Genomic DNA, 13,365 nt, shown 5'->3' with positions numbered 1-13,365 from the left:
GGGTAGCAAGCTTCACTTCCCCAAATAGTTGAGTGATACAACTCTAGCTGTAACCTCAGTGCAAAATGCTGGCCTGAGACCATGCAGACTGAGGGGCAGTGGGACCTCCCCTGGGCCTTGTGGAACCCCGCAGCAGAATCTCCTCTGGGCTCAGCAGCCAGCTGCCTGCTCCGGGACTCCTTGCTGTAGAGAAACCTCCCTCCGCATGTTACAGTCTGCCTATGTTAGCAAGTGATAGTTCATGAAATGCCCACATAAGGATTCCTCCAAATGAGCTCCCTAGGGCCACTGAACATGTGATTCAGTACAGTGGGGCACAATCCATAGAAATATAATCAATATGAATATAATCTGATGCTGCAAATCTGTATATACAGTCACTCTGAACACATGTCATAGTGACAGTGAAAAAGAGAAAAGAAAAAGAAATTACAGTGCTATCTTTTGCCACGAAGGAAATGGCACCATCCAGTTCCCCAAACTCTGGAGTTGAAACCAGAGCAGCTCGGGCAGTGGTGGAGGAACGGGGCCCTTCAACCTCTGTGCCTCAGTTCCCACTGTGTGATGGTGCCATAAATGCAATCTACTTCACTGAGGCAGTGGGGATATGTGCACATAAGAGCTTGGAACAGAGACTCAGACATGGTAAGCGCTCAGAGAATGCCAGCTACTACAGAGACAAATGGCGATGTTCCTCTTGTCACGCATGAATTTAAAGAAAGGCTGCAACATGCGTGGCGACACTGGAGACGTGATCGGAAAAGTAGCTTGGGCAGGGAGGCGGGCAAGGAAAAGAGCAGGCTTTGCTTTCTAGCACTGGATGGAAATCTACATTAAGAATGTGAAGATGATTATTTTTGCCTCTGGAGGACCTGTCTTTGGACGATAAAGGAAAGAGTTGGAGATTGTAGCCTAACCAGATCAAAAATGAGACTGCCCACGTTAAGAGAAATAGCCCCCAAACAAAAGCCAATACAAAAGAGAGAAAAGCAAATCCTTCCTAATCTACACAATTTACGGTAAGTTAACGTCAAGGTGCAGAAGAAATTCTGGAATGTGACAAATACCTGATTTCTGTGGGGCACGGCATACACAGCCTCCCCGAGACCTCCCTCTTCCCTGCGGGTGCCGACATCAGCCGAGTCCATGCAGCTGGACGACAGGTGTGTGTCGGAATCCTCCTCCCCGTAGCCCAGCATTTCAAAGGACGGCAAAGAAGTTCTTCTTGTCTCATTCTGCCAATTTGGTCTGTATTACAATGTTGAGAGCAAAATAAACAAACAAGCAAGCAAGCCACTTAACGTTTCACATTGGTATATAGACACGTGTTAGATGCCCTACCTCCAAGTCCCTGCCATAAAATTATTACAACTACGGGGGCGCCTGGGTGGCTCAGTCGGTTAAGCGTCCGACTTCAGCTCAGGTCACGATCTCGCGGTCCGCGAGTTCGAGCCCCGCCTCGGGCTCTGAGCTGACAGCTCAGAGCCTGGGTGGAGCCTGTTTCAATTCTGTATCTCCCTCTCTCTCTGACCCTACCCCGTTCATGCTCTGTCTCTCTCTGTCTCAAAAATAAATAAACGTTAAAAAAAATTTTTTTTTTAAAATTATTACAACTACATTACAAAATATACAGAAGCTAAAGGAGGAAGTCACCCACTAGTCCATCTCTTTGTACACTCTTAGCATTTCTAGTTTCCTACCTAGGTTTTTATAGTTCCTATCACTGCATACATATATGATTTACCTCACTGACAACATGTTTTTAAAGTCAAAATGTTAGGGGCGCCTGGGTGGCGCAGTCGGTTAAGCGTCCGACTTCAGCCAGGTCACGATCTCACGGTCCGTGAGTTCGAGCCCCGTGTCGGGCTCTGGGCTGATGGCTCGGAGCCTGGAGCCTGTTTCCGATTCTGTGTCTCCCTCTCTCTCTGCCCCACCCCCGTTCATGCTCTGTCTCTCTCTGTCCCAAAAATAAATAAATGTTGGAAAAAAAAAAAAAGTCAAAATGTTAAAAGATAAGACTCATGTAGGTACACCAGTTTAGTCAGCTACTCCCTATACTTAGGGGTTTTTTCCCCCAATTTTCACTGTTTGTTTGTTTGTTTGTTTGTTTGTTTGTTTGTTTAGTGAGCTCTACACCCAATGTGGGGCTCGAACTCACGACCCCAAGATCTGGAGTCAGCATGCTCTACTGACTGATCCAGTCAGGCACCACCACCACCACCCCTCCACCCACCAATTTTCACTGTTATAAATAATTCTGGAATGATCATCTATGTGCCGATAATCTCTTCCATATTTAGCATTAGTCTTATGAATCAAATAACCGTATGGTAGACTGTTGAATCAAATGGTATGATTATTTGCTGGGTCTACAAGCTTACTGTGCAAAATCATTTCACCAATCAACTCCCCAACCTGGGACTACATTAGTAACAATTTTCCAAAACTGGCCAAAAGAAGTTAAACCTCATTGTATAAATCTGCATTTCTAACTGAAACAATACATTTCCATATATAGGTTTTATATACTTTGCTTCTAGTTTAAATATATATATAATTAATATAATTAAATTATATTATATATAAATTATATTAATTATATTATACATAAATGTATATTAATATATTTAATTATATTATATATAATTAAATGTATATTTAATCAATATACATTTAATTATATTAATTATTTAATTATACATATATATTATATATATATTCATATACTTTGCTTCTAGTATGTCCATTACAATTTGAAATTATTTTTTTATCTATAAATATAAAATCCTGACTTTTTATTTACTGCAAATATTTTTTCTATTAATTCCATTGTGGATATGTAAATTTTTTAAAAATTTTTTTTTTATAACGTTTATTTATTTTTGAGACAAAGAGAGACAGAGCATGAACGGGGGAGGGGCAGAGAGAGAGGGAGACACAGAATCGGAAGCAGGCTCCAGGTTCTGAGCCATGAGCCCAGAGCCCGACGCAGGGCTCAAACTCACGGACCGGACCGGGAGATCATGACCTGAGGTGAAGTCGGATGCTTAACCGACTGAGCCACCCAGGCGCCCCAGGCTATGTAAATTTTTTTAACGTACAGATGATTAAACAACATTTTTTTTTACCTTCTAAATTATTAGTTTAGAAGTGCATAGTAGGCAGGCATCTCCTTCTGAAAGGTTTGGCAAGATTGGCATAGGATTTCGTGGTCTTATTTATGTGTGTGCGCAGATTAATCCTTTCATTTAACAGGAATTTGTTTGGGCTGTGAACTAGGCAAGGCTGGAGGCTGATTTTTTTTTTCTACCATTGTTAATCACTATACCTTTGAATCCTTTCCTTCCCCTTGCTCTGTGGGGCTGCCTTTATGACACAGTCACAGGCAAACACCAGGGTGCCCTAGGGCATCCACGTGCACTTCTCCATCATGAAACCAGTCCTGTTTTCACTAATTCAAGTACGCATGTGATGTGGTTGGGCACCTGGGTGGCTCGGTCGGTTAAACATCTGACTCTGGACTTCGGCTCAGGTCATGATCTCATGGTTTGTGAATTTGAGCCCCAAGGAGGCCTCTGTGCTGACAGGGCAGAGCCTGCTTGGGATTCGATCTCCCTCGCTCTCTGCCCCTCCCCCACTCACTCTCTATCTCCCTGTCAAAATAAATAAAAATAAACTTAGAAAAAAATCAAGTATGATGTGGCTAATCTAGCCCTTCCCCACAGTCATATTCTTCCTTTCTGGATTTCCTCTGATGGTCTTATCTGCTTATTCTTTCTAGTGAAGCTTAGGATCATTTCCTCATCTTTAGTTCTTTTTTGGCTAATTCTTACCAGGAGAAATACAGGCTACATTCAAACATCTCAAAATGAAGTCAAGATTAAAATGTAAAAACCAAAAACATAAACATGTCCTAGAAGGAAGGAAGGAAGGAAGTGAGCATTTATATAATAGGAAAGATCTTTCTAGATTTCACAATACCGCCAGAAACTACAAAGACTGATAGATCTTACTACATCAGAAATATACGATACTTGGTACGCAGAAAAAGTTCCAAAAACAAAATTGAAGAAACACGACAGATAAAAGGCAAATCTGGTCATGTATCCCCAACCCCACCTCATAAGCCCTTAAAGCCCTCAGTGTCTTTCTTCCTGTGGCTCCTGGGTCGGTGGCGGGAGGGGGACACCAAACCTCAGAACAGGACCCCTAATGTATCACCAGGTTGGCCCCTGCCCACCCCTCCAGGCCATCTTGAATGACTCCCCACTTTACCCGAGTGCCCCCAGGCACAAACATCTTCCTTCAGCTGTTCACAGGTGTTATGCTCCCTCTTCTCTGTCTTGAAAGCTCATTCCAGCCCCACACCGACCATCCCCCGCAAACCCTTGAGCCATCCCCAGGCACTCCTTATACCTTCCTCAGCTCTGTCCTCAACGCTCTCTGCCTCAGGAGGAAACCCCCCAGCCCTATGCTGGCTCTCATCCAGTACAAGCACCAGAGAAAATGATGCTTGAAGGTCCATAGGCGCCAATGAAGGTAAAATCAGTGTGAACGCCCAGAGAGAAGACACATGAGAAGCGGTGGGTGACAACTCTCGCCATCCAGGTTGTGGCACAGAGAGAGTCCCGTGAAGGGCGAAAGGCAGCACTGAATTCACTGGCTCTGTGCGTCCATGAAAACAACCAGGGCTTTCACAAGCCATAACTGAACAAGAGCGACTCTAGAGAAAATTCTGATATGATTCGAAAGCAATCAACGTCCCAGGACAGTGTCCCTCTGACACTGGTGACGAAAACCCGAGTACTAAGCTCCAGTCATAACCACACGCACACGCGAGCTGTTTCCCCTCTGCCCGGAGAAAAGGCAGAGCCAGCAATATGGTCCTTACTGAAGCCTCAGCTCTGAGGTGGTGGCATAGGGCTCGATGAAACTGTCCTTGTCCACAGAGGTCGCGTCACTCTCAGACAGGGATCTCTGACGAGGCTGAGGAATGGCAACGGTCCGGCCTGTCAGGCTTGTTGTGAGGATGACTGCAGCCAGGGCAGACCTAGGGACAAAAACATCCCAGTGAGAAGGTGACACCCAAACCTGCAAGCTGAAGGCTGACGACAGGACGTAAGAATGAATGAAGGTGGACCTTCTATTCTACGTTCAGTGCGTATTTACGGACCACGCGCCTGTTGTCTGTTATGTGCCATCAGACAACCTCATTCCATTATCACGCCAACAGATATTACTGTCATCTCCATTTTCTCATAAAATATAAATGACTTGTCCAAGATTTCCTAGCTCACAGGAGATGGGTCCAGGTCTCTAATTCAGAGAATCTATACTCAGGCAGTTTCCTATTAAAATGGAAGATCAGAATGGAAAAAAAAAACAAACAAAACAAAACAGGGAGATAGAATAAGATAAAAAAGATTTCAAAAGGCATTTAAAAAATATTTGCAAGTTATTCAAAACTGCAATGCTGGAAAGACAGAGTAATGGATTTACCCTCCCACTTGAGAAAGCAAAACAAAACAACAGATTTACAGTTCTGTCAGCTTAATTCCTGAGAGAATTTCCAGGTCACGGCACAGGGAGGTAGAACTGAATTGCAGCCAGGTGGACCTCTTGAGTTGTGGAGATGGAGGTGAGCATCCGGGAACAGCACAGCAGACAGAATTCGCAGGACAGAGTATTGGAAAGGAGAGAGCTAAACAGAGAGCTCCGGAAATCTGCAGACAGCCCCCCGAGCGTTCACAAAATATTCCTCAGTGTGGGAATATGAGGAAACTATCCAAGCCTGGGGGAAGAACCATCCACAACGATTAGAGGATCAGTGCCAGGTGCTTACGCATGGCTGGGGACAGTGCCTGTTCCCACCAGACAGATGGGAAAGAATTATTAATCTACAGGACGCTGGGTACAGTACCTGGAAAGGCCTTGCCTCAGGGAATAATTAGCCCTAGATTGAGCAGTGCTTCAGGCTGTACCTAATGAATCATAAAAACAAGACCCAGAAGGTCAAATCAGTCTCCAAGTAACTTAACTGTATCCCAGAACAAAATTCCAGAAGATTTGTCGGAATACAAAAATGTCCAGCACACAAGGCGAAACTCAGAACAGTGTCTAATCCAGGATAACGAGGCATGCAAAGAGACAGAAAAACATGACCCTAAATGATGAGAAGAATCAACAGAAACCCATTCAGAACTGAACACGTATGTTAGAATTAGCAGAGAAGGACACAAAGACAGTTGTTAGAACTAGATTCCATGTGTTCAAAAACCTAAGTAGAAACATGGGAGATTACTTTTATTAAGTTTATTTTTGCTGAGAGAGAGAGAACCAGTAGGGGAGAGGCAGAGAGAGGGGAACAGAGGAACCTGAAGTGGGCTCTGTGCTGACAGCAGAGAGCCAGATGCAGGGCTCGAACTCACGAACTGTGAGATCACGACCTCAGCTGAAGTTGGGACGCTTAACCGACTGAGCCACCCAGGTGCCCTGAAACACGGGAGATTATTAAAAAAGACTTGAATTTCATAAGCTGAAAATTACACTGGGTGAGATGGACAGCAGATTACCCACTGCAGAAGAGAAGATTGGTAAAGTTGAAAGCCAAACAAGAGAAAGTATCCAAAATGAAACACAGAAAAGAGAAATTAATTTAAAAAAGAAAAGAGCATCATGAGATGTGGAATTAAAAACGCTATTGTTTTATGCTTTAAGCCACTGAGTTTTGGTGTAATTTGTTACACGAGAGTAGATAACGAATACAATAATGCCTTTTCATCAAATGATGCTGGAATGACTGGATATCCACATGCAAAAAAATGAACTTGAATCTGTATCTTCTACACCATATTCAAAACTAAACTCAAATTGAATTATAGGCTTAAAGGTAAAGGCCCAAACTATAAAACTTCTAGAACAAAATACAGCAGAAAATCTTTGTGGCCTTCAGGTAGGCAAAGATTTCTTCGATATGACACTGAAATTAGGATTTGTAACAGAAAAAAATTGATATGACAAACTTCATAAAAACTTAGAAACTTCTACTCTTTATTTTTTTAATGTTTATTTATTTTGAGAGAGAGAAAGAGAGAGGGAGAGGGAGTGTGAGAGAGCAGGGAAGAGGCAGAGGGAGAGAGAGAATCCCAAGCAGGCTCCCCGATGTTGGTGCAGAGCCTGACGTGGGACTCGATCTCACAAACCATGAGATCCTGACCTGAGCCGAAATCAAGAGTCAGACACTTAACCAACTGGCACCCCAGCCTTGTGCTCTTTGAAAGACATTGTTAAGAGAACGCAAAGACAAGCCATGTATGGGAAGAAAATATCTGCAAACCTCTTATTTGGTAAAGGACTTGCATCCAGAATATATAAAGAACTCTTGAGGGGCGCCTGGGTGGCTCAGTTGGTTGAGCGTCTGACTTTGGCTCAGGTCATGATCTCACAGCTTGTGAGTTCGAGCCCCGTGTCAGGCTCTGTGCTGACAGCTCAGAGCCTGGAGCCTACTTCCGATTCTGTGTCTCCCTCTCTCTCTCTGCCCCTCTCCTACACATGCTGTATCTCTCTGCCTCTCAAAAATGAAGAAAACTAATAAAAAAAAAAAAAGTTAAAGAACTCTTGAAACACAGTAAGAGGAACACAAACAACCCAGTTTTTAATAGTGGGCACAAGAGGTGAACAGAAGCTCCACCAGAGAAGATATACAAATGACAAATGCACATGAAAAGATGCTCAACAGCCTTGATTATCAAAGAAATACAAAAAAAAAAAACACCCCAAAAAACAAAAAACCAAAAAACCCCACCACAATTGGATACTACTGCACACCCATTAGAATGTCCAAAATTTAAAAGATTGGCCAAGGCAATCCCTCATGTTCTTCCTTTCCAACCCAGGCCTGGCAGAATGGGTCCCACAAAGGGGGCTGGTGAGAAGGGCCACTCTGCATCCAGGAGGCAGCGACTGGAGATCACCCCACCAACATTCACCAGTGCATCTGTGGAGTGAGCTTCAAGAGATATGCCCCCTTGGACAGAAAGATCCAGACAATTGCAAAGAGGGCGTTGGGAACTTCAGATGTGCGCGTGGACTCCAGGCACAACAGAGCTGCCCGGGCCAAGGAATAAGAAGAAATGGCCCATTCCAGATGAGTATACGGCCATCCGGAAAGCATAAGGAGGACACAGATTCACCAAACAAACAAGCTCTATACATTGTTATCTATGTACTTTTCGCCACTTTCAAAATCCTGTAAACAGGCAATACGAGTTAGAACCAATGTCAAGTAAATGTATAAAACCACACACACACACACACACACACACACACACACACACACGACTGACCAAAGTAAGTGCTGGTGAGGATGTGAAACAACTGGAACTCATATAACACTGGCCAGAACACAAATATAAAAACTTTGGAAGATACAGTGACAGTTACTTAATAAATATATACCTAGTACATGACCCGCCTCTTCTACTCCTGGGTATTTATCCGAGAAAAATGAAAGCATATGTGGGAAACCAAAGATTTGTGCACCAATGTTCACAGCACCTTTATTTCTACAATAATAAAACCCTAAAACAACTCAAATATCCCTCCACAGGCGAATGGAGAAACAAACTGTGACACATTTATCATTCACGTCATGGAACACTACTCAGCAATGAAAAGCAGGGATTACTGATTTTCACGACAATATGGGTGAATCTCAAAATAATCATGCTGAATCAAAGAAGCTGGCATGATTATCTTGTGTAATTCCATGTATATAGAATTCTAGAAAATGCAGACTAACCTCATGTGACAGAAAGCAGAGCAGTGGCTGCCTGGGCTCGGGGGTGAGGGTAGTTTGGGCAGAGGCAGGGGATGTGAGAGAGGAGGACAAGGAGGGAGGAATCACAAAGGGGCATGAGGGAACCTTAGGGGACCATGGATATATTTATTATCTTGATTGCAATGATGGTTGTTTTTTTTTTTTTCAAATGTAAAGATTTGTTTTATTTCTACTGGGGGAAGAAGGAGGATAAATAGAACTGTTTTCCAATTTGCTCTCCACTGTATACACACATACCCACACGCATACATACACATACACACACCAAAAACAGTCCAACAAAAAACAAAACAAAAAACTGAGGATCAAACACCAAAACACCCTCAAACTGCACCAATACTTCGTATTTTGACCAAAAGAATAGATCCTGGGAGGAAGTGCAAAATGCAAAATCAAATGACCGAAAAATGCTGAACAAACAGCATTATTAATATACAAAATATTTATATTACCGAACTAGTAACAATTGATGTTCTCCACGTCTGTAAAACTTTGGAACCACATAGCTGATTTGTTAAATCTAGTCCATGCCAGCTTCCAAACACCAGAAAAAATTTTTTAGTTGGCTTCATTCTTTGATGCCTCATCAAAATTTTCTACGAGATCTGGAACATCCTCCTCCTCCTCATCAATGTCTTCTGGTTTTGGTGCTTTGCTATCCAACACTTGCCGAGGGAACTGTTCAGCTAACTTCCTAAAACTTGTTAAGCTGTCAGCACCAAGCCGACTTAATATTCCAGGAAGCATTTCTGTGATTGGTTTGGCTTCTGCATGACCAGTAATTGCAAAGGTGTTAGCAGAAAGGGAAGCTTGGACTTTGGGATTGTTGAAATGAATAACTGTCCCATCCATCGTCTTTAATCATGTTCACCTCTTCAATACCAGCTATATTATTCACAGCCAGTTTTTTTAGAGAACTCTGAAGTTTTTTGTCATCAGCTGTAGCTGTTCTATGTACCACCTTCTTCTTTCTGCGAGCTGCACCCTTGCCCCCTATCCGGACCTGAGCCTGAAGTTTGGCTAACTTTTCTTGATTCATGCTGTTGGTAAATCTGAAGCAGGGAGGGTCCTCCAACAACAGCACGTGGCAAGAGCAAGATGGCTGCCTCCTGCAATGATGGTTTTGTGCGTGTAAACATGTCATATGTGTACCGTTTATTAAATGTTCATTACACCTCAATAAAACCGATTTAATAAAGATAAAAGACTGTTTAAGGCAAAAATAGTAATAATATGTTGCGGGGCTTATAACACAGATTAAATCTATAACATATATATATTGCGGGGCTTATAACACAGATTAAATCTATAACATAGATTTAAAATGTATCACTGGGGTGCCTGGGTGGTGGCTCAGTAGGTTAAGTGTCCAACTCTTGATTTCGGCTCAGGTCATGATCTTGTAGTTCGGTGAGTCTGAGCCCCGCACTGGGCTCTGTGCTGACAGCGCTTGGGATTCTCTCTCCCTCTCTCTCTGTCCCTCTCCTGCCCACCCCCCCAAAATAAATAAACTTAAAAAAAATTAAAATGTATGACAACAGTAACAACTGCTTACTTCACTGTAACACTACACGTGAAGCACAGTAACACCTAAGTTTAATCTGAACGCCATTCTTTAATTTTTAAAAAATGTAGACATATGCCAAATGTGCTAAAGCCTTGTTGAGGATGGAATGAAATAATGCTTTTGAAGCACTTGCAACAGTCCTCGGCAAGAGTAAACACTAATAAATGGCTACTCGTGTTAACAACATGGTACTTAAGGAAGAAACAAACACTAAAAATATTTCAAAGTGTTTTTTCTCACCAGGCATACAATATTCTAGTTTCAAGGAACACTCAAACAAAGGTTCTCACTGCCGATTCACTGGAAAGCCAAGCCACGTATTCACGTTTTTTAGGGACAAAAAATAGTCTAAAATTCTCCTGTGTCTAAACCCTTAGAAGGCACAGGCAGGGGTCTTAGGTATGAAAGAAGATCAGTTCTCTGGTGTTAGAAGCACTGGAAATGGGGGAATCCTAGGCCCTGGAGAGTGAACACATTTCTCCTTGTTTCCCCCAAATCAGCTCTTTTATTTATTTTTTTAATTTTATTTATTTATTTTGAGACAGAGAGAGTACACGAGCAGAGGAGGGACAGAGAGAGAAAGAGAATATCCCAAGCAGGCTCCATGTTATCAGTGCAGAGCCCAATGAGGGCTCGAACTCATGAACTGTGAGATCACGACCTGAGCCAAAACCAAGAGCCGGATGCTTAACAGACTGAGCCACCCAGGCGCCCCCAAAACCAGTTCTTTTAAAAGGCAAACTTGTGCTTCAAAAGAATAATTACGTGCATAATTCAAATTCCTTTCCGCATCCTATGAGCTTGGGCTTTAAAGCTTCATATTTGGAAAAATACTAATTGCATTCAATTATGAAATGTCCGAACTCCACGCACTTGAAAAGGATAGACCATCATCCCACAGAAACCATATTAAGTGCTTCATTATGGAACCATGATAAACACTTTGAAGGACATGAATCTAATGGCCCTACTTGTGATTTTCTTACCAGTTTCAACAGTTCCAGGACCTACCACTTGGCAGCCGGGCACAAGAGTGACCTCAATGCCTGCTCACCTGAGACTCACCTTGGTCTCTCTGGAGAAGGGTTGGGACTGCGGGGAGGAGGTGTGCGGGGCACAGCTGGCTTCGGTGCGATGCTGGCTGCAGGTAGGAGGCCATGGATGATGTGTTTCTGCACAAATGAAACCTGGCTGGGTCACTGGTGTATGGGATCGCCCGGGTCCCGTCACCACCCCTCCTTGGGCCTAAGAGAAGAAACCTGCACTGGCCACCCAGGGATCAAATCCCACCAGGAACCCACCTGGCCAGGTAAGCATGCCCACCCAGAGAATATACTGCAGCTGCCCATTGTGGGGGTCCTCTTGTCTTTCCCTTCTCAGAGGGGCCTCCCTGACAATCCCTCAGAATCACTCTTTAGAACTCCACTTGTCTCACAGCATGACCCCCGATGACTCTAGTCCCTCACTTACTGCCCCCCGCAGAATGGAAGCTTCTTGAGAGCAGGCAATCTTCTTGTCTTTATCACCCTGGAACTCAAGCACTTCCCTCCTTACTCAACATCGGGTAGAAGCTTAAGAAAGATTTTAGTTTATCTCAAAGATGCAGAATAATTGGGGGCACCTGGGTGGCTCAGTCGGTTAAGCATCCGACTTTGACTCAGGTCACAATCTCACCATTCATGGGTTCGAGCCCCACGTCAGGCTCTGTGCTGACAGCTCAGAGCCTGGAGCCTGCTTCAGATTCTGTGTCTCCCTCTCTCTCTGCCCCTCCCCTGCTCATGCTCTGTCTCTCTCTCTCTCTCTCTCTCTCTCTCAAAAATAAACATAAAATAAAAAAAAATTTTAAAAAGATGCAGAATAATGAAAACTAGTTCCTATGCACAATGAAAATCAGAGAATCTGGCTTTAGACAACTGGCAATTATTCAGAAGGTTTTTTTTTTTTTTTTAGGTTTATTTATTTTGAGAGAGAGAGACAGTGCCAGTGGGGTAGGGGCAGAGAGACAGGAGAGAGAGAGAATCCCAAGCACTGGCAGTGCAGAGCCCGATGTGGGGCTTGAACTCAGGAACCATGAGATCATGACCTGAGCCGAAATCAGAGTTGGACACTTAACCAAGTGAGCCACCAAGGCACCCCCAGAAGTTTCTGAGTATAACCCAGTCTTCACTTTCTAGGCACTAGTCATTCATTCACACCTACTAGAGGTGAAACACCAGGACTGCAATGAAGAAAACTTGTCTTCATCCTCAAGGTAATAGGGTATAGAGGGAAGGCACCCAAGTACTTATTATGTAACAGAGAATTATGGGAAGTGCCAAGGGAAAAGTAAAGACAAATTTGGTGCTGCGGCGGCACAGGGAGGGAAGGGCTCCTTCAGGTCTGGAGGTCAGCAAGGGGACCTCTTCCCATTGGAGAAAATCACAGAGGCATTTAGATTGGGTCATCAAAGATGGCTCTCACATGTGGGAAATGAGATGGAAAAGTATTCTAGGAATAGGGAACAGCATGAACAATGGAAAGAAGCAAGACATTAGTGGCTGTGTTCTAGAAATAACAAATAATCCAGTTTGCTGGAATACAGCAAATGCAGAAGCCTCTGAGAAGGGGAGGCTAGAAGAATGGGCTGGTAGTAAGAGTGGGGATTGTTCCCACTTAAGAGTTTTTATATGTGACTAAGGAGAACCTGTGTCCTAGCGAGGAGCACCCACTGAAATTGGTCCCTTGAAAGACTAATCAGGCAGTGGGAGGCATGAAATTGGGAGTATGAGCCTACACTGACAGAGTGATAAGTTTTGGAGGGAAGCGTTCCAGGCAGAAGTAACAGCAAAGGCAAAGGCCTGAAGGAACACAAGAAATGGCTGGAGCGTGCGGGGGGGGGGGGGGGGGGAGCGAGGGGGGGACGGGGGGACGGGGGGCGGGGGGGGCGGAGAGCGGCGGGGAGGATGAGAAGCAATGGGTT

At 43.8% G+C, this 13,365-nt stretch overlaps 2 protein-coding genes across 4 annotated transcripts in view; both read right to left on the bottom strand.

The window, feature by feature from the left end:
• CEP89 (centrosomal protein 89) overlaps positions 1–13,365 on the bottom strand; it is a 73,256-nt gene that overhangs the window by 59,211 nt on the left and 680 nt on the right. For all 3 annotated transcript variants that reach the window (XM_043599087.1, XM_043599086.1, XM_043599088.1), the window contains exons 2-4: positions 11,472–11,578; positions 4,892–5,050; positions 1,068–1,248 (exon numbers count right to left, since the gene is read on the bottom strand). In XM_043599087.1, the coding sequence (XP_043455022.1) occupies positions 1,068–1,248; positions 4,892–5,050; positions 11,472–11,578 (447 nt within the window). The remainder of the gene's footprint in view (positions 1–1,067; positions 1,249–4,891; positions 5,051–11,471; positions 11,579–13,365) is intronic.
• LOC122494146 (transcription factor BTF3 homolog 4-like) lies at positions 8,986–9,969 on the bottom strand. Its single transcript, XM_043599092.1, is given in 2 exon segments — positions 8,986–9,691; positions 9,693–9,969. Coding segments are annotated over 2 exon segments (480 nt in total). The 5' UTR covers positions 9,879–9,969; the 3' UTR covers positions 8,986–9,397.

Source organism: Prionailurus bengalensis, chromosome E2, assembly GCF_016509475.1.
Source record: "Prionailurus bengalensis isolate Pbe53 chromosome E2, Fcat_Pben_1.1_paternal_pri, whole genome shotgun sequence".
In the NCBI taxonomy this organism is placed as follows: domain Eukaryota; kingdom Metazoa; phylum Chordata; class Mammalia; order Carnivora; family Felidae; genus Prionailurus; species Prionailurus bengalensis.
Note: the sequence above shows the minus strand (reverse complement) of the source record. Positions and strands in the feature narration are given on the sequence as shown.